The sequence below is a fragment of the Gorilla gorilla genome, chromosome 7 (genome assembly GCF_029281585.2).
Source record: "Gorilla gorilla gorilla isolate KB3781 chromosome 7, NHGRI_mGorGor1-v2.1_pri, whole genome shotgun sequence".
NCBI lineage: Eukaryota > Metazoa > Chordata > Mammalia > Primates > Hominidae > Gorilla > Gorilla gorilla.
Genome location: NC_073231.2, coordinates 110,252,929 through 110,272,720, shown reverse-complemented (window position 1 = coordinate 110,272,720; position 19,792 = coordinate 110,252,929). Strand labels below are relative to the sequence as shown.

At 40.1% G+C, this 19,792-nt stretch overlaps 1 protein-coding gene and 1 long non-coding RNA gene across 5 annotated transcripts in view; one reads left to right on the top strand and one right to left on the bottom strand.

The window, feature by feature from the left end:
• DPYS (dihydropyrimidinase) overlaps positions 1-19,792 on the top strand; it is an 87,860-nt gene that overhangs the window by 20,420 nt on the left and 47,648 nt on the right. For both annotated transcript variants that reach the window (XM_019032735.4, XM_019032736.4), the window contains exons 4-6: positions 2,196-2,385; positions 16,901-17,057; positions 18,496-18,637. In XM_019032735.4, coding sequence (XP_018888280.2) covers positions 2,196-2,385; positions 16,901-17,057; positions 18,496-18,637 — 489 coding nt within the window. The remainder of the gene's footprint in view (positions 1-2,195; positions 2,386-16,900; positions 17,058-18,495; positions 18,638-19,792) is intronic.
• On the bottom strand, positions 1,902-18,229 carry LOC109028081 (uncharacterized). Of its 3 annotated transcripts, none has more exons than XR_008667892.2 (5): positions 17,893-18,229; positions 17,149-17,198; positions 15,275-15,629; positions 13,111-13,211; positions 1,902-1,913 (listed from the first exon to the last, which is right to left on the bottom strand). It is a non-coding gene; the product is annotated as an uncharacterized lncRNA (long non-coding RNA). The 3 variants fall into 3 exon arrangements; XR_008667893.2 differs by lacking the exon at positions 1,902-1,913 and adding an exon at positions 4,245-4,346; XR_002007153.3 differs by lacking the exons at positions 1,902-1,913; positions 13,111-13,211 and having other exon boundaries at positions 15,141-15,629.

Genomic DNA, 19,792 nt, shown 5'->3' with positions numbered 1-19,792 from the left:
AAACAAAACAAAAAACAGACCAGGGTTTAAATTGGACTCTTCTGCTTTATAGTTTCATGACACCAGGAAGTATTTTTACCACTCTAAGTCTGGACTGCATGCTCTTTTTGTAAGGAAGAAATAACATTTTGAAGAAGAAAGATAACAGGTCCAATACCATTTAGTGGGTTGGACTGGGGAGCAAGTGAAGAGGATTATTCCGTAAGAAAAGTAAAACTGATTACATAGTATGACAGTGAGTCACTTCAACAAGGATCCACAGTATTTTTATTTTGTTTGTCTGAATCAATATTAAGTCTTAAATATAGATATTGCTTTTCAAAGAATGTGATTAGAAATAACTTCATATCTTTTTCAACTTTTTAAATTTTTTTATTTTTGTGGGGTACATAGTAGTGTATATATTTATGAGGTACATGAGATATTTTGATACAAGCTTGCAATGCATAAGAATCACATCATGGAAAATTGGGTATCCATCCCCTCAAGCATTTACCCTTTGTGTTACAAACAATCCAATTATATTATTTTAGTTATTTTAAATGGTGCAATTATTTTTTATTTTTTGTTATTATTATTTTTTTTTGAGATGGAGTCCCGCTCTGTTGCCTAGGCTGGAGTGCAGTGGCGCGATCTCAGCTCACTGCCAGCTCCGCCTCCCGGGTTCACACCATTCTCCTGCCTCAGCCTCCCGAGTAGCTGGGACTACAGGTGCCCGCCACCACGCACGGCTAATTTTTTGTATTTTTAGTAGAGACGGGGTTTCCCCGTGTTGGCCAGGATGGTCTCGATCTCCTGACCTTGTGATCTGCCCACCTCAGCCTCCCAAAGTGCTCAGATTACAGGTGTGAGCCACCGCGCCCGGCCAAAAGGTGCAATTATTGACTATAGTGCCCCTGTTGTGCTATCAAGTACTAGATCTTATTCATTCTTTCTTTTTTTTCGTTTTGCACACAAACCATCCCCACCTTCCCCCCTCTCCCCACCACCATCCCTCCTCACTAACCTTCCCAGCCTCTAGTAACCATCCTTCTATTCTGTATCTCCATGTGTTTAATTGTTTTAATTTTTAGATCCCACAAATAAGTGAGAACATGCAATGTTTGTCTTTCTGTGTCTGGCTTATTTCATTTAACATAATGACCTCCCGTTCCACCCATGTTGTTGCAAATGACTGGATCTCATTCTTTTTTATGGCAGAATAGTACTCCCTTGTGTATATGTACCACATTTTCTCTATCTATTCATCTGTTGATGGGCACTTAGGTTGCTTCCAGATCTTGGCTGTAGTGAACAGTGCAGCAACAAACATGGGAATGCAGGTATATCTCTTTGATATACTGATTTTCCTTTCTTTTGCATATATGTCCAGCAGTGGGGTTGCTGGATCATATGGTAGCTCTGTTTTTAGTCTTTTGAAGAACTTCCAAACTATTCTCCAGAGCAGTTTTATTAATCTACCTTCCCACCAACAGCGTACGTAGGTTCCCTTTTCTCCACATCCTTACCAGCAATTGTTATTGCCTGTCTTTTTAATATAAGCCATTTTAACTGGGGTGAGATGATATCTCAGTGTAGTTTTGATTTGCATTTCTCTGATGATCAGTGATGTTGAGCACCTTTTCATAGGCCTGTTTGCCATTTGTATGTCTTCTTTGAAGAAATCTCTATTCAAATCTTTTGCCCATTTTTAAATCAGATTATTAACTTTTTTTCCTGTAGAGTTGTTTTAGTTTTGTATATATTCTGGTTATTAATCCCTTGTCAGATGGGTAGTTTGCAAATATTTTTTCCCATTTCGTGGGTTGTTTCTTCACTTTGTTGATTGTTTCCTCTGCTATGCAGAAGCTTTTTAACTTGATGTCATCCCATTTGTCCATTTTTGCTTTGGTTGCTTGTGCTCGCTTTTTCCCCTTTTCAATAAAAAAAAGTGATGGTAAAATATGCACATGGAAAATTAACTTATATGATTAGAATATCAAAATTATTTTTACCAAATATACATGTTATATATATATGTGTGTTATAGACATATTTACACAAATATGTTCATATACACACACACACAGACACACACACACCCCTATACCTAACAGATCAAAAGCCTGGCATTGCATTTAATTTATGATAAAATAATGATATCTGTCATTAGTAAACCTTCCTTGCACATATACAAATTCCTGCTGTCTTTTTAGGGAGCAAAGAAGATGTTGGCTCTGGGGATAACAGGCCCTGAGGGCCACGAGCTGTGCCGCCCAGAGGCAGTGGAGGCAGAGGCCACGCTGAGAGCCATCACCATAGCCAGCGCTGTGAACTGTCCTCTCTACATTGTGCATGTGATGAGCAAGTCTGCAGCTAAGGTGATAGCGGATGCAAGGAGAGACGGTAATTCTCGAATGTAACCTCACTTAGAACTCAGTGTTAGCTGAAGAGGAAAGTCCACGTCTGTAGCCTCTGCTTCAGTTTAGGAGAAAGTGCACGGGGATTTCCACTACTTTTCTTCCTCCCTTTTTACTAGCCTCCTGGTTTCATTTATCCTTATGTGTGTCTGTTTTCCCCCACTTTTGTTCATCTTCATCCTTGCCTCTCTACCTTCAGGTTTTATTTGTTATTTCTTCTCCATCCTTGCGACCCCAGGACATTTCCTTTAGCCACATGCCCCCACATTCAATGCCACTAGCAGCCACTTTTAAATATGATAGCTAAATGCAAAGCTCTCCGGTTTTTGTTTGTTTGTTTTGTGATGGAGTCTCACTTTGTCGTCCAGGCTGGAGTGCAATGGCGTGATCTCAGCTCACTGCAACCTCCGCCTTCTGGGTTCAAGTGATTCTCCTGCCTCAGCCTCCTGAGTAGCTGGAATTACAGGTGAGCACCACCACACCCGGCTAAATTTTATATTTTTAGTAGAGACGGGGTTTTACCATGTTGGCCAGGCTAGTCTCAAACTCCTGACCTCTAATCATCCACCCGCCTCAGCCTTCCAAAGTGCTGGGATTACAGGTGCGAGCCACCATGCCTAGCCCTCTTTCGTTAATTTTGAAGAAGCTTCCCTATCTCTTAGGCAGCTCCACTACCCTTCCCACTACCTGAATCAGGGAAGTGCGAGGCACCTAGTACATGCTCAATAAATTTCTTTTGAATTGAATTGATTCATCTGACAGCCACTTGGATGTTGGAGCAATTGAAGCGATTATCCAAATGGTATTTTTATGATAGTTATTTTAAGATTTTAAAATCTAAGTTATTTTTACCCCAAACTGCCTAATTGCCTCAGTTCTCTGGTTCAGCCTAGTATGTAAATACTCATCTTAAAGGAAAGAGAAAATCTCCTATTTTTGATAAGCACTGGGCAAAGAAATGATTTCATTCTTTTGCCAATACTGGTAGAGAAAGGATGAAAAATAAATAAGGTGCATTTTACTCAATGACTTTAGTCCCACGGTAGCTTCTGTCATCTCAATTTTAGGAATACAGATAATCAGAGACAGTGTTATAATTCAACCTTGCTGTTTTTGTTTGTTTTTTATTAAAACAGGCTGTATTTTTGTAAGATTCATTATAAAAATAATGGGTCTCACTCTGTTGCCCAGGCTGGAGTACAGTGGTACAATCATGGCTCACTGAAGTCTCTAACTTCCAAATGATCCTCCCATCTCAGTCTCCCAAGTAGCTGGGACCACAGGCATGTGCCACCATGCCCAGCTAATTTTTAAATTTTTTGTAGAGACAGGGTCTCGCCATGTTGCCCAGGTTAGTCTTGAACTCCTGGGCTCAAGCAATCCTCTCACCTTGGCCTCCCAAAATGTTGGGATTACAAGCATGACCCGCTGCATGGTTTTGGCATGTATATAATTGATACCAAAACAAATTTTGTCAAAATTTCTTCTTGTTGCATTAAGGTTCAGTAATGATTTTGTGCAAGCTGTGAGCACTTTTAAAATGTAATCCATCAACATCTTGCCTTAAGTGTAGGCTTATTTCACCCAGGATTTAATAATATCTTACTAACCAACCATTTCTGATTGCTACTCTCGCATGTAAAAGAATTTCACCCCTTAAAAAAGAAAATATAAGTACTGCAATTTTAAAGTTATAGGTTTTTCCCACCAGATGGTGCTGTTGCCAACCCAATGAGATGAGTCGGTCTATAATTATTTCCTTTGTTAAGTCGTGTACCGGGTCCATAATGTCAGAATATTATTTAAGGAACAGTGAAATCAGCAGAAATTTTCACTTCTAACCCACCTTCAAGCTCCAATTTTGACTGTTCTGTCAGGAAGCAGTTTCTTGATCTTGGGTATTTGTTTTGCATTGGGATAGAATTCCATTAGGAGCAAAGTAAAAGTCTAGGGAGGGTTTTAGAATACAGATCATAGGCAGAAAACTAGTAAATACAGACATTTTAATTTTATTGTAAATTATTTTAAAATTCAATATTATTTCTTGTATCTGTAAAACATTTACATGGCCCAAGAGTCAAAATTATGTATAAAAATGTTCAATGAAGTTTTACTTGCCTTCTCTAGCTACTTCTTCCCATACAGTATAAGTAATGATTTTTATTAATTTATTTCTGGCCTATCTTTACCATGTTTCTCTTTACCAAATAAGAATATAGTCCTTCTTTCCTACATAAAAGGTAGCATACTACACATTGCTTTTTTTTCCACTTGAAAATATGTTCTGAAGGTCAGCCCACATTAGATACAGAGATTTTCCTCATTCTTTTTTGTAAGTGCAGGGTATGCTACTGTATTTATTCAACAAGTCCCCTATTGATGGACATCTGGGTTGTTTCCAATCTTTAGCTGTTTCAAGAGAAACCACAGTGATGGCCTTATGCATATGCCATTTCAATTTGTGAAAGACACATTAGTTCTGGAGGTCAGAAGCCTGAAATGGGTCTCACTGGGCCACAGTCAAGGTGTCTGCAGGGCTGCATCCCTTTCTGAGGTCCTAGGAAGCCCTTGCCAGGCCCCTCGAATTACTTGGCTCATGGCCCCTTCCTCCATCTTCAGCACCAGCCACAATGGGTTGAGATCTTCTCACATCACATTATTTTGACCTTTTTGCCTCTCTCTTTCACTTTAAGGGCCCCTTATATTAAGCCTACCGATTAATTCAGGATAATCTCCCCATTTCAAGGGCCTTAATTTAATCATATCTATTAATCCCTTTGCCATGTAAAGTAACATATTCACAGGCTATGGGGATTAAGATGTGGACATCTGTTGGGCTCCATCTTTCTGCCCACCACAAAATGGGTATCTTGAGGGTAGATTCCTAGAAGTGAGATTGCTGGTTCAAATTTCATATGTAATTTTTGGGACATTGCTCATATTTTCCCCAAGGAATTGTAAACATGAAATATTTAAAATACCACCCTAAACGTTGTAGTTGAGTCAGACTTACTGTGACAGTATAATACTTGTGAAAATACCCTCATGTGCAATTGTCAAAGAGGCAAAATTGCTTCAGAATAAAATAGTTTGAAAGATTTCCTACCCCATGCATGTGACCAAGGCATGGGATCAAGCAGGGGCCCAAAGAGGAAGGGTTGGACATAAACTGTGCCCAGCTGTTCACATGGTGACTGCATCAGCAAACCAAAGGACAGATCCCTGGGTAGTACTGTGGGACAAGAGCTGTTGGACCACACTGACCTTTTACAGAAGATGCTGTCTGTACTCATTTATTATCTAACATCATTTCTAAATGTAAAAGAGCAAGATAGATGTAAATAAGAAATCATTCAGTTTTGCACATTTATACTGTGAAAATCTCCCATCTGTAAATACCATTGCCAGCCCATTCTTTTTTTTGTTTTTTGTTTTTTGTTTTTTTTGAGACAGGGTCTCACTCTGTCACCCAGGCTGGAGTGCAGTGGCGTGATCTTGGCTCACTGCAACCTCCATCTCCTGGGTTCAAGCGCTTCTCCTGCCTCAGCCTCTCGAGTAGCTGGGATTACAGGCTCCCACTACTATGCCCAGCTAATTTTTTTGTATTTTTAGTAGAGACAGGGTTTCACTATGTTGGCCAGACTGGTCGAGGTGGCTCATGCCTGTAACGCCAGCACTTTGGGAGGCCGGGGCGGGTGGATCACCTGACGTCAGGAGCCCATTCTATCTTCAAGGGCCTTGACTCTCACAGTGTGGTCCCTAGAATGCAGCCTCCACATTGCCTGGGAGCTCCTTAGACATGCAGAGCCTTGGGGCCCATCCACATTCCCTGAATCAGAAAGTGCATTTATAACTAGAATCCCAGGTGATTCATATGCATATGAAAGCCTGAGAATCACGTCTCCAGGAGGCACAAAGGAGATCCAATTATTGATTGCTTCATTGTGGTAGCCTAGAAATATAATGCTATTAAATTTGATTTTATTGTTCAATTGCCAGCTCTATATCCAGAAGAGCAGGATAGTAATGATAACAACTAACAGCTTGTTGAGTGCTTAATATGTGCCTGGCACATAGTAGTATTTTAATCTCTTTTATCTTATTTCAGGTTTTACTATATTTTTATCTTATCAATGTGTTTTAATACACATTGTCTTTTAAAAAATTGTCATAATAATGCTTCATGCTCAATTTTACCACTCTTTTGTGACTGATGAAATTGAGGCTTGGGAGAGATTGGTGAATTAAGCCAAAGATCACTTTATTAGTAAGTGCTAAACTTGGAATTCAAGTCCAAGTCTATGTGACCCCAAAGCCCAAACTTTTTCAGTCACTCTCCACTGTGTTAAAGGAGAAATTGATCTGAAGTTGGGAAAACCTGGAATCAAGTTTGTATTTAATGGATTTGGGGTTTATTTATTTATTTTTAGAGACAGAGTCTCTCTGTCACCCAGGCTAGAGTGCAGTAGCACAGTCTTAGCTAACTGCCACCTCAAGCTCCTGTGCTCAGATGATCCTCCCAACCTCAGCATCCCAAGTAGCTGTGACTACTCATGTAAGCCACCACACCCAGCCAATTTTTAAAAATTTTTTGTAGAAATGAAGTCTCCATTTGTTGTTCAAGCTGGTCTTGAACTCCTGGCCTCAGGTGATCTTCCTGCCTCAGCTTCCCACAGCACTGGGATTACAGGAGTGAGCCACCATGACCCGCTGGCTTTGGTGTTTTAAAATTTGTAATTGTAATTGGTTTTTGGGTTTTGGCATTACATTTACATTTTTTATTTAAGACATTATCATCATTTTGCTATTTTTATCATTATTAAAAGATTAATTTTGGGGGTGGAAATGATGAAGTATTAAATGGAAAGTAAATATCTTCTATCTCCCTCAGCTCATTCTTTAGAGCCAGTGATTTTAAACTTATCTATCTTTAGTTTTTGGTGGTGACCTCTAAAATCCTAAACTATAAGTTTGTAGTGATTTGTAATTTTTGACAGTATCACTTGACTCTCAACTATGAAAAATGAATAATTTAGTTCCTGTAAACTTCTCACCTCCTGAGTTTTGTCAGTAATAAATGTCACTTCAAATGATATATTTAATTTTACGTGTTTTATTTTACATGTTTTAGCTAGTCCTTTTTTTTTTTTTATTTAAGAGGCAGGATCTCACAGGAGATCTTGCAGTGGCAAGAACACAGGTCACTGTAGCCTCAATTTCCTGGGCTCAAGCAATCTTCCTGCCTCAGCCTCCAGGGTGGCTGGGACTATAGGCATGCACCACTGTACATGGCTAATTTTTAAATTTCTTGTAGAGTCGGGATTTCACCATGTTGTCCAGGCTGGTCTCAGGCTAACCTCCCACCATGGCCTCCCACAGAGCTGGGATTAGAGCTGTGAGCCACCACGCCCGGCCTGACATCTCTTCTCTACAGGCTGAAGAAGAAACTTAGAGGCCCTAAGTGCTCTCTCTGTCTGCCTCCTCCAGATGTCTACCAGCTGTATTATTATCTTTACACAGACTCTGTAACTCTAATTAGGTCTTCCATGCTTTGTCTATAGGTTAAGTCTAAAATTTAGAACTGTCACAGGGTAAAATTATGGAAATATTCTTCTCTGTAGAAACAATTAGTGAGAAGAGAACTTCAGAGAAATTTATAGCACTAACTTGCAGTGCAAGTTAGTGTTATTCAAATTGACTCTCAGAGAAGCAATTTCCAAGTGTCAAGGTCAAGTGAGTTTTCTTCATTCCAATAGGACTCAAAAGCATGCCTTATTTTAGTTTGCTACATATTTAGACCATTATTGTCTTGCAAAGTTTCTCGTTTCTCCTGACATTTTTCCAATTAGCTCTTTTTAAAATAGGTTGAGGAAAGAAATATATGCCTTCTTTACCATATCATGAAGAGTTCTAGCTTCTTCATCTTACTTTCTATTGAATAGAATCAGCTCTACTTGCAGAGATTCTTTGTGGGAGGAGAATCTGCTGACTTTCCCTTTCATTTTTGATAGCTACTTGCTAAGCCTGCAGTAGAGATGTCATTCTGGGATTATGAGGTTGGATATACTGATTCCTGGTTTCCATATCTCCCTTTTTCTTGAATTACTTTGAAGATTTTCAGGTAATTTTTAAGGAAAAGTGTGTAAAAGGTAAATTTTCTGATTCCTTGTCTTCAGGCTTACTGGGTGATTTGAATGGGCATGGAATTCTTGGTTCTGAAATATTTCCTTCTGAATTATGAAGGCACAGTTTCCTTCTCTGCTGGCATCCAGTGTTACTGAGGAACAGGAAAACCCTATACAATTTCTTGTCTTCTTATCACAAACTTTTCATTATCTGTAAGATTTTTGTACTTTCTCTTCATTTTAGATGTCCGGAAATTTCATTGAGACTATTACTGGAAAGGAGTTCCAGTCCAGACCCCAATAGAGGGTTCTTGGATCTTGCTCAAGAAATAATTTAGTTGAGTCCATAAAGTACAGTGAAAGCAAGTTTATTAGAGAAGTAAAGAAACAAAAGCATGGCTACTCCATAGACAGAGCAGCCCCAGGGGCTGCTGATTGGGTATTTCTATGGTGAATTTTTGAATATCTGCTAAATAAGGGGTGGATTATTCATGAGTTTTTCAGGAAAGGGGCAGGGAATTCCTGGAACTGAGAGTTCCTCATTTTTTTAGGCCATATTGTGTAATTTCCAGATGTTGGCATGGCATTTATAAACTGTCATGGCATTGGTGGGAGAGTCTTTTAGCTAATATATTATAGCTAATACATTATAATTAGTATATAATGAGCAGTGAGGATGACCAGAGGTCACTCTAGTTGTCATTTTGGTTTTGGTGGGTTTTGGCCAGCTTCTTTACCACATGCTGTTTCTGCAGCCCAGGAGGTTTCAGCCTCATTTTACCCAGCCCCTCTTCAAGATGGAGTTGCTCTGGTTGGAACACCTCTGACAAGGCTATATTTAGTAGTAGGCCTTTTAAAAATTCACCTGCATGTTCAGAGGGCTTTATCAATCTGACGACTGAGGTTTGATTCTGAAAATATTTCTTCTGTATTTTCCTCCATATTCATGTCCTCTGTTTTCTTTTCCTGGGACTCCATCATAATCCTCCATGTCTTTTAACTATTTTCACCTTTTTAAAAAGATATTTGAATTTTTGCTATACATTTTAGGAAATATTTTTGTCTACTTTTTCCTGCCCTTCTAATAAACTTGTGCCTTGGTAATCCCACCTTTATTTCCAAGAAAACGTTCTTGTTCTGTAAGCGCTCTTTTTTTCCATGGTTCCTTATTCTTTTTAATGTTTTTCTTTCAATAGATGCATTACTTTCTTTTTAAAAATAATTTGGTACTTTATTTGTTTTTTTATTTATTTTTATATAAAGACATAGTCTTACTATGTTGCCCAGCCTGGTCTCGAACTCCTGGGCTCAAGTGATCCTTCTGCCTCGGCTGCCCAAAGTATTGGGATTACAGGCATGAACCATTGGGCTCAGCTTATCTTCTTAATCTAAGAATACTAATGAAGATTTTTTTTTTAATTCTCTTCTGTTTCCTGGGTTACTCTGTTTCTTTCTAGTTCAATTTTTCAGGGTTTTGTTTTGTTTTGTTTTAGATGGAGTCTCACTCTGTTGCCTAGGCTGGCACGATCTCGGCTCACTGAAACCTTTTTCTCCCAGGTTCAAGTGATTCTCCTGCCTCAGCCTCCCGAGTAGCTGGGATTACAGGTGCCCACCACCATGCCCAGCTAATTTTTGTATTTTTAGTAGAGACAGGGTTGCGCCATGTTGGCCAGGCTGGTCTTGAACTCCTGACCTCAGGTGATCCGCCCACCTCTGCCTCCCACAGTGCTGGGATTATAGGCATGAGCCACTGTGCCTGGCCAATTTTTCAGTTTTTAAAACTCCTGGTCTTCTTTTTTGTGTGTGCGTGTGCTGTTTGTGTTTTCTTCAAAAGTCTGGTGATCCTTGGCTGTCCGTATGTTGACAGGACAGTTCAGTTGGTCAGTGTGGGAACGGGCGTGGATTTCCTCTTCCACCAAGCGTGTCTGTTTCCTGAACTTGCTGTGTGAATGCACATGGGGCATAGTCACTGGACAGCTTCAGTTTAAGGTGCAGGGACCTCAATCTAGCATCAACACCACCTAAGAAGCTTTATTTCCCAGCAGAGGTAAGGGTGAGTGTTGACAGACCCAGACCTCCTCCTCCCCTCCCCTTCACTGCCCTTTCTGCCCCAGGAGGAAAGCTCTTCGTGACTCCCTCTACTCCTTCAGGTTAGGCTGTCACTCCCCCTAACTTTTCTTTATGAATTATTGCGATCCCATCTGCTTTCCACATTCCTAAAATCTACCAAAACCCTGGTCAGCCACGATCCTTCTTTCAACCCCAGTACAGCTCTGGATTCTTTCCCTTTTGTCTGTCTTCACCAGGATTTTTTTGTGAACTGGGAAAGAAGAGGTGGGCAATATTCAGTGCATCCAAAGCCTGAGATTTCTTTTTGCTCATGCTTGATATTTTCTTTTAGCATTCTGCAATAAAAAGTGAAAAGCAGGTTACAGAAATAAGAAAACTTCCAAGTCCAAGCCATCGAAAGTGGTGTCACCTTTGACAGTTTGCAAAGAATGCCCATTTCATGCTTAAGTATTTTTTCGTCCAAGTTGAGTAACTATTAGGCTGGTGCAAAAGTAATTGTAGTTTTTGCCATTACTTTCAGTGGGAAAAACCACACTTACTTTCGCACCAACCTAATAAAACTAGATTAGTTCTCATCCACCCTTCTTGTGAGAAGACACTTTTGCAGAGATGAGGCAAGGGAATCCGGCATTTCTCCCTAAAGCGTTATCCTTTTCTTCCAGAAGCAGAGTTTGTCTCCCTTGCTCCATAGCCCAAGTGTGAAGTTGGACAAACAAGTTGTCATTGTGTTTCATGTGGACAGTCCAGTCTGCCAGCCCCTGACTTCTATCACCCACTCCAGTCCAGTTTTTGTCCGAAGAATATATGTGTCAATGTGTGTCATTGGCTTCAGTGACCCTTTTTAAATTTTGGTCTGAGTAGCTATACATGTTCTTTTTCTGCCACAGTATTGGCATATGGGATCATTAATGGCTTTTTAGGAAATGCATTGTTCACTTCACCTTCGTACTTCCCAGTAGAACCTGTAGGCTCATGAATTCACTACCTTTCTGTGATTTGTTTAGAATGGTGGCAATTTCTCAAAGCAATTTAACTTGATGCCCTAATTGCTATGTATCTGGCGTTGTTTCTCATTTATGACTGAAATTGTCAATGCACTGCTTTGCTGTTGTTTTGGTTTACAGTTAAACTTGTTTTAGCTTGTCTTAATAAAGTTTACGTCTATTTTAAATCCATGTTCCTTTCTTTAGGGTAAAAATATGATGCTTATTTGAACGTAACAAGTATTTTCCTTATATTTTTCATAAACAACAAAGTTCTTGGATGCCAAGCGCATGCTAGGTACTGTGCTCTAGGCATTAGATTTGCTAAGATGATTAAGACAATTTCAGATCTCAAGCAGCTCACAGTAAACTGGGCTAGATTGTGGTTGTTTAATGTGTTTGTATATTTGATTGTTGTTTATTTGATTTGATTTCGTTTGGTTTTGGTTTTGCCTATAGTTTTACTTAATAGGTGTATCTTTGTAAAATAAAAAGTTCTCTTGCAGAGAGGTGTAAACCAAAAATAAAATTCTAAGGCCCCTTAACCATCTGAATGGACCCCTCCTCTCAGTCAGGGCATTCCAAAGTTAACCTGAAAATCTGTTTCAGGCCATGCCGGGAAGGGAGGGTTGGACATGCCTCATTATGTCCTCCTCCCTTTTGGAATTCAGGAAAGGCTGACCAGCATTTAACATCAACACAGACCTTAAGTCTAATAAAAACCATTTACAATTTATTCTCTCTGAAGCCTGCTCCCTGGAGGCTTCATCTGCATGATAAAACTTTGGTCTCCACAGCCCCTTATCATAATCCAAACATTTCTTTCTATCGATAATAACTTTTTCAACCAATTGCCAATCAGAAAATTTTGACATCTACCTATAACCAGGAAGCCCCCACTTTGAGCTGTCCTGCCTTTCTGGCCAGAACAATGTATAGCTTACATGTATTTGATTGATGTCTCGTATCTCCTTAAAATGTATAAAACTAGACTGTGCCCCAACCACCTTGGGCACATGTTCTCAAGATCTCCTGAGGGCTGTTGGTTACTCATATTTGCCTTAGAATGAATCTCTTCAAATATTTTACAGAGTTTGACTCTTTTTGTCAACAGAGGCTTTGGAATTCCTATTTTCCATTTTATGTAAACTCTGTCTCCCATATATTCCTCTTGTGTTTTAAAAGATGGGGAGAAAAATCCACACAGTGGCCCTTCTCTTCCCAAGTAGTCACGCTGAGTGCTGCTTGGCAATGTTGAACAAGAATACATCAAATTTCCTTTACTTATGTGCAATGAACTGATGCTTAGGCACTGGTTCTGTAGGAAGAATCAATGTGCAACTGAGCCAAGGTGATTTTGAGTCTCAAGTTTCCTTTCTTCTCTTTTTTTTGGAAAAAGAGTCATGTTCTGTTGCCCAGGCTGGAGTTCAGTGGCATGACCTTGGCTCACTGCACCCTCTACCTTTTGGGTTCAAGTGATTCTCGTGCCTCAGCCTCCCAAGTAGCTGGGACTACAGGTGTGCACCATCATACCTGGATAATTTTTTGTATTTTTAGTAGAGATGGGGTTTCACCACGTTAGCCAGGCTGCCTTTCTTCTTTCTTGCATATGAACATCAGAACACTCCATTGTCCTTTAAATTTAGAACAAAATAATTTACATTATATCCAATTGCATAGCAGTTAAAAGCTAGCCATTAAAAAAATAGAATTGTGTGGCTATCAGGAAACTAACGTTTGTGGAGTGTATGAGTTTTCTATGGCTGCTGTTGCAAAGTGCCACAGACTGGGCTGCTTAAACAACAGGAATTTATTTTCTCACAGTTCTGGAGTTTTGAAGTCCAAAACCAAGGTGACAGCAGGGTTGAACAGGGTTGGCTCCTTCTGAGAGCTGTGGAGGAAGGATGTGTTCCAGGCTTTTCTTCTTGGCTTATAGATGGCCATCTTCTTCCTGTGTCTTCACGTTATCTTCCCCTCTATGTGTCCAAATTTCCTCTTTGTATAAGAACCACAGTCTTATTGAATTAGGGCCCACCCTAATGACCTCACTTTAAATTCACTACCTCCATAAAGATCCTTTTTCCAAATACAGTTACATTCTGAGGTACCGGGGTTAGAACTTCAACATGTGGATTTGGGCAGAGGACACAATTCAGCCCATAACATGAAATGTCTCCAGCGTCCCAGGAAGATTCTGGGTACTTTCATAAACATTAATTTATTTGACCTTCACAAAATTGCCACACTAGAGGGACACTGTGATCCCATTTCACAGATGAGAAAAACAGACTAAGAACAATGACTTACCCGGTACAATGTCACCAGCTAAAAAGTAGCAAAAGCAGGATTTGAACCTAAAGCTGTATGATCCATTCTACCAAGCTGCTTCTATGTATTTTCCTTCTCAATTCTTTTCTTCCTTTGTAAATGTAATGTTTTGAATCAAAATAAAGTCCAGGAAAGTCTGGCTGTATCCTTTTGGCTAGGAAGATTTATTTCTATGAATATGTTTGGCCTCCTATTTAGTGGCCAGGGCTTTTGGTCCTGGATGCCTATGCTTTTTCTGTGCATCTTTCAACCTTCTCTAGCAGATCTCAGGACTCAATATTAAGCATTGCTTGCAGATCCAGACAAGGTGTTAACATCTGCTCTATCACCGTCATCTAATAAATGGGTTGTCTGGTCAGTGGAGAGTTTGGATTGGTTTGATCTGCTTCATTACTGGGAAATCTTGAGTATCTCTCAAAGGGTAAAACTCCTTTAAGTGGGAGGTTGCATCATAAAGGGCAGAATCTTTTGTTTGTTTGGGTTTGAGCCAAAAAATGGAGAAATAAGGAGAGAACATCTATGGGTAGAGACGATACAACCTAATGTGAAGCTTGCTAAGACAGTGGGAGGAGATTAATGATGAAGATGTTCCTTTCTCCTAAGAGTTGTTGAAACCCTCCAGTTGTGAATGTAATCAGAATAGTACCAGGCTGAAGACAGATAGAGCACTCTTCATTGCCAACCAGCTAAGTGTAGTAAATGAAACCAGTAAGTGAAATTGGAAAAATGCTCAGCCACATCCACAAATAGCCTGTGGTTGACTTAAACATTTAGAAATACATGCTCTTTCCCAAGTAATAAAAAATGGCACTTTTCCTAGTAACATAGTGCATATGATATGATATTATAATACTATGACTCTAATTCTGGCTGTACAACTTAGTGCCAGTGTGTGTTGGGCACATTAGTCTCATTGAGCATCAATTTTTTCATCTGTCAAACCAGCATGAAGGCAGCTATGAAGGTCAAATGAGACTGTGTTTGGGAGCCTTGCAAACTATAGAATGGTATGCATGTGTTAGCTATTTTTATTGTTATTTTATTTTTAGCCCAAATCTAACAGAACCCATAATTATGCTGAATTATCCAGTTTGATTATCCAATTTATGGATTATCCAGGCCTCCTGTTTTCCTTCCCCTTTTTAGTTCTTGCATGCTTTTTCATCCTTTGAAAATGCCTTAGAAATAGTGAAATAGGAAATAGAATATGCAGTTAGGAATTTTTACTTTTTAAATTTTATTTTGGATATTAACAGATACTAGATGGGGAGAAAGTTGAAAATAGCCCAGTTAACGAAGAGCTTGTTGTATATACCACTAAAGTGGCCTGTCACATTTTAAAGGAGCTAAGCCCTTCCAAGGAAATTACCTGTCATCTGGTTTCAAAACAGTCCTGGCAGACTCCCGGTAGATGCTGACACTTTTAATTTTTCCTGAGTGCTGTTAAAATTGCAGAACTTTTGGAACCATATTCCCGTATCACCTTGATGGGCCGAGTGATTGAATAGAACATGTGATAAGGATCTTTCCTCAATGATAAAGCACCATGGAAAATCCTCAGTCAGCGACTTGTAAAGTGATTGCAGATCAAGTCTCTGAGTTTTCATTGTCCAAGCATCTGTAAGACGTTCCCTTGGAATAGGAAGGTCTCTTCATACTTGCAAATAAAATATCGTGTCCATCTTCCCAGTTCTCCAGTAGACAGTACATTACCTCTTCATTCACTAAAAACGATTGGGCATATTCTATATTTAGAAAGAGTTGCTAATGGTGTTTCTCCTTTTCTGGGGATAGGGCAGTAAGAATCCGAATGGGGATGGGATTCATCCAGTAGGGTATGTCACGGAAGCAAAGTAACTTAGCCATGGCTAAGTCCCTGGGGGATAACTTTTATTGATACTTGATTACTTAAGAATTGAAGTTCTTAGGCTTCAATAAGCCTTGCTTTCATGGTTTCTCAAATTCCTAAGCTAGCTAGTGGAAGATGGCTAGTTTGAAGAAGGAACTATGAAATAATAGGGTGCTGTGTTCCAATTTGATATGACTCAGGCAACTGGAGGCCATCTACTGTCAGTACTCTCTGAGGAAATCATTAATTTCAGTTATATATCAGGATTTTAACTAAAACTCAGCATCTGATGAACCAGAGTGAACTAATTTGGTATGCCAGCATCTCTCTACTGTGCACTCTCCTTAATGATTGCCTGAATTTGATCAGGTTGATGCCAGCAAACCTATTATTCTGACAAATGCTAATCAGAGATAGGATTCTGATTTTAATTTCAAATTCACTGTGCACTATTAACTTTTCTAACATTGTACGCTTTTTTTTTTGATGGCCTCATTTGCATGATTTTTAAAATATGCATTTCTGGCTAAGACTTTATTATCTGAGTGTTCTTTCATTTAATACAAGTTTTTTGAGGAGTTCTTTTTTTCAAGGGCATGAAAAGATTATCAATTGATTTGCAGCACAGATATGCTGTGGTTGAATTCCATATGACCTAACTAATAATTATCTGTCATCAGGGTAGTAAAGCATAAAAGTTAGGACCACTGGAGTCAAATTCTGAGTTCAAATTCTACCTTCTCCACACCACATAGAGTGTATGTAATGTAAATGTAGAGAAGTTATTACTCCATAGCTATATTTTCATCTTTTTATGGAGATAACAATAGCATTTATCTGGTAGGGTTTTGGAGAAGGTTTCATTAGAATGGCTCCTGTACCAGCCAGCTTTTTCTAGGTTATATGGCCATAAAAATGGATCTAAAATATGAATAGCTTACACTTACAGAGGTTTATTTCTCATTCATATTTATGTTCATCATGGATTTTTAAATCCTGTCCACAAAAGTAAATTATAGTTTGGGATTCTGCTAAACTGTAGATATTACCCTCTGCTAGGGCAGAAAAGATTAATATTTATGTGTTTGTCTTATGGTCCTCTTAAGAATAAATTAAAGTGATGAATGCTTCTTTTAATCTTTCCAGGGAAGGTGGTCTATGGTGAACCCATAGCAGCCAGTCTTGGCACAGATGGCACTCACTACTGGAATAAAGAATGGCACCATGCAGCCCACCACGTCATGGGTCCACCTTTGCGACCAGACCCCTCAACACCCGACTTCCTCATGAATCTGTTGGCTAAGTAATCATTTTGCAGATGACTGGGAAGTGTATTACCAAAAGAAGGTTTGGGTAGAAGGGAGCTCGTCCTCCCATCTGGATCCTCCACTAACCTCCCAGTATTCTCTTCTACTTGACCTGTCAGGTCCTGGGTACCCCTCACCTGCAGAGCAAAAAACATTGACTTAATTATGCTATGATATGTTGTCAAAGCCTTTCCTAGACTCTCAGAAATCAGATCGTTTTCACTGAAACTTTACTCTTTTCTGACTTTTTTCATCTCTTGTTGCCCAAACCCAGGGCTTTTCATTACACCTTACTTTTTATCAGAATATTGTTGAATTTTTTTCTATGCTGATATAATATGGGAACTAGGTTTTTGTATAGGTAACCCTGTTACTTTCTGGGAACATATGATCATTTTTCTTGAAAATTCTACCATTCCTGGGCCAGATGCAGTGGCTCATGCTTGTAATCCCAGCACTTTGGGAGGCTGAGGTGGGCGGATCACATGAGGCCAGGAGTTTGAGACTAGCCTGGTGAACATGGCAAATCCCCATCTCTACTAAAAATACAAAAATTGGCTGGGCGTGGTGGCTTATGCCTGTAATCCCAGTTACTCAGGAGGCTGAGGCATGAGAATCACTTGAACCCAGGAGGCAGAGGTTGCAGTGAGCAGAGATAGTGCCACTGCACTCCAACCTGAGTGACAGAGCAAGACTCTGTCTCGAAAAAAAAAAAAAAGAAAAGAGAAAAGAAAATTCTACCATTCATGGACATCCCGACACTCCCCATTCACAGATACTCAGTCTCAAGCTAAGAGTTTTTCATGACAGACCATACAAGAGTTCACTTACCCATTCTTTTCAGCTTCCTTCCTCCTTCATGATTCAGCATCCCCAAGATTACTCACAAGTCAAAGCAGGATTCCTGTCCCTGGTAATATCAGCATCCCCAGCCAGTCTCACCCTCTGTTCATCCCAGTGTGGCCGTGTGGCTAGGGACTGCCCCGGAGGGCCTGCCCTCCATTCATGAGGATCGCCATGGTGATGTCTTTGTGGATGCAGCATTCTGCTCACAAGGAGTTTTCTCTCACATATTTGCTGGTGATTCTGAAGTTATCTTCATCAAGTACATGTGACTATTCATTTCTAGATGAGAAATGGAGTCTCGGACAAGCTCATATCACAGAGCTAGTAAGTGACAGAGCTGAGCTTAGAACTCAGGTTTCCTAACCCGTCTTGGACCATGCTTCCGATCAGTGTGTCCTCTGAAAGTGCTTCCTAGAATAGAGACAGGAGAGGGATGAAATATGTTCTTGAAAAAACTGCTCATCCTCCATTGGATTTTTCTGACTTCAATTGAGAAGGGAGCCAGGAGATTAGGAAAGGTTATGGCAGTTTCCTCCTAACATATTCTGTATACTCACCCCATCACTCTCGTGTTTTTTTCTTTTACAGTGATGATCTAACCACAACAGGGACTGATAACTGCACTTTCAACACCTGCCAGAAAGCTCTTGGGAAGGATGATTTTACCAAGATCCCCAATGGGGTGAATGGTGTTGAAGATCGGATGTCCGTAATATGGGAAAAAGGCGTGGTGGGTTTCACAGGTTCCAGCCTTGCTTTGCCTAGTTCTTCAGCCAGGATCCTGCCCATTTGAGGACCAGAGTGGCACAAATTTTCACAGAGAAGCTTTTTGATTGTTTTTACTAGGGAGCATACTAGGAATGCAATACTATCACCTCCACCACCATTCCATCCCTCAGTATAGCATCAGCAAAGAAATAATCTTCTCTGCATAGTTTATTTTAGTTTAGACGATGCATCGCACCATTTTGCGGAGACATTAGGGGATGAATTAAGATTGCATACAAAGAGGGTTATTCTTGAATTCTCTGAAATGGCATAGCCCTTCTGCTTGATTTCTCATGCTCTTGAATTCCAATGCGTCATGTGTCATTGGCACGAATGCTTGAAATGATAAAAAATACACGAAGGGGCAGGGTGCAGTGGCTCACACCTGTAATCCCAGCACTTTGGGAGGCCAAGGCAGGTGGATCACTTGAGGTCAGGAGTTCAAGACCAACCTGGCTAACATGGTGAAACCCCATCTCTACTAAAAATACAAAAGTTAGCCGGGCATGGTGGCACGTGGCTGTAATCCCAGCTACTCAGGAGGCTGAGGCAGGAGAATTGCTTGAACTTGTGAGGCAGAGGTTGTGGTGAGTCAAGATGGCACCATTGCACTCTAGCCTGGGGCAACAGAGTGAGACTCCATCACACACACACAAAAAATACACGAAGCGTATTCGTTATGCTCATACCTCCTTTCCATGAAATCTTTGTTGATGTTATTTCTTTTTTTTTTTTTTTTTTTTTTTTTTGAGACGGAGTCTCACTCTGTTGCCTGGACTGGAGTGCAGTGGTGCAATCTTGGCTCACTGCAACCTCCACCTCCTGGGTTCAAGTGATTCTCCTGCCTCAGCCTCCCAAGTAGCTGGGATTACAGACGTGCACCACCAAGACTGGCAAATTTTTGTATTTTTAATAGAGAGGGGGTTTCACCATGTTGGCCAGGCTGGTTTCAAACTCCTGACCTCAGGTGATCCACCCGCCTTCGCCTCCCGAAGTGTTGGGATTGACAGGCATGAGCCACCGTGCCCAGCCTGATGTCACTTCTTAAAGAATCCTTGGATATCATGTTTTTAAAATTGCTGTATGAAGTCACAAAAGTAATAATTTAAAGTCTGGA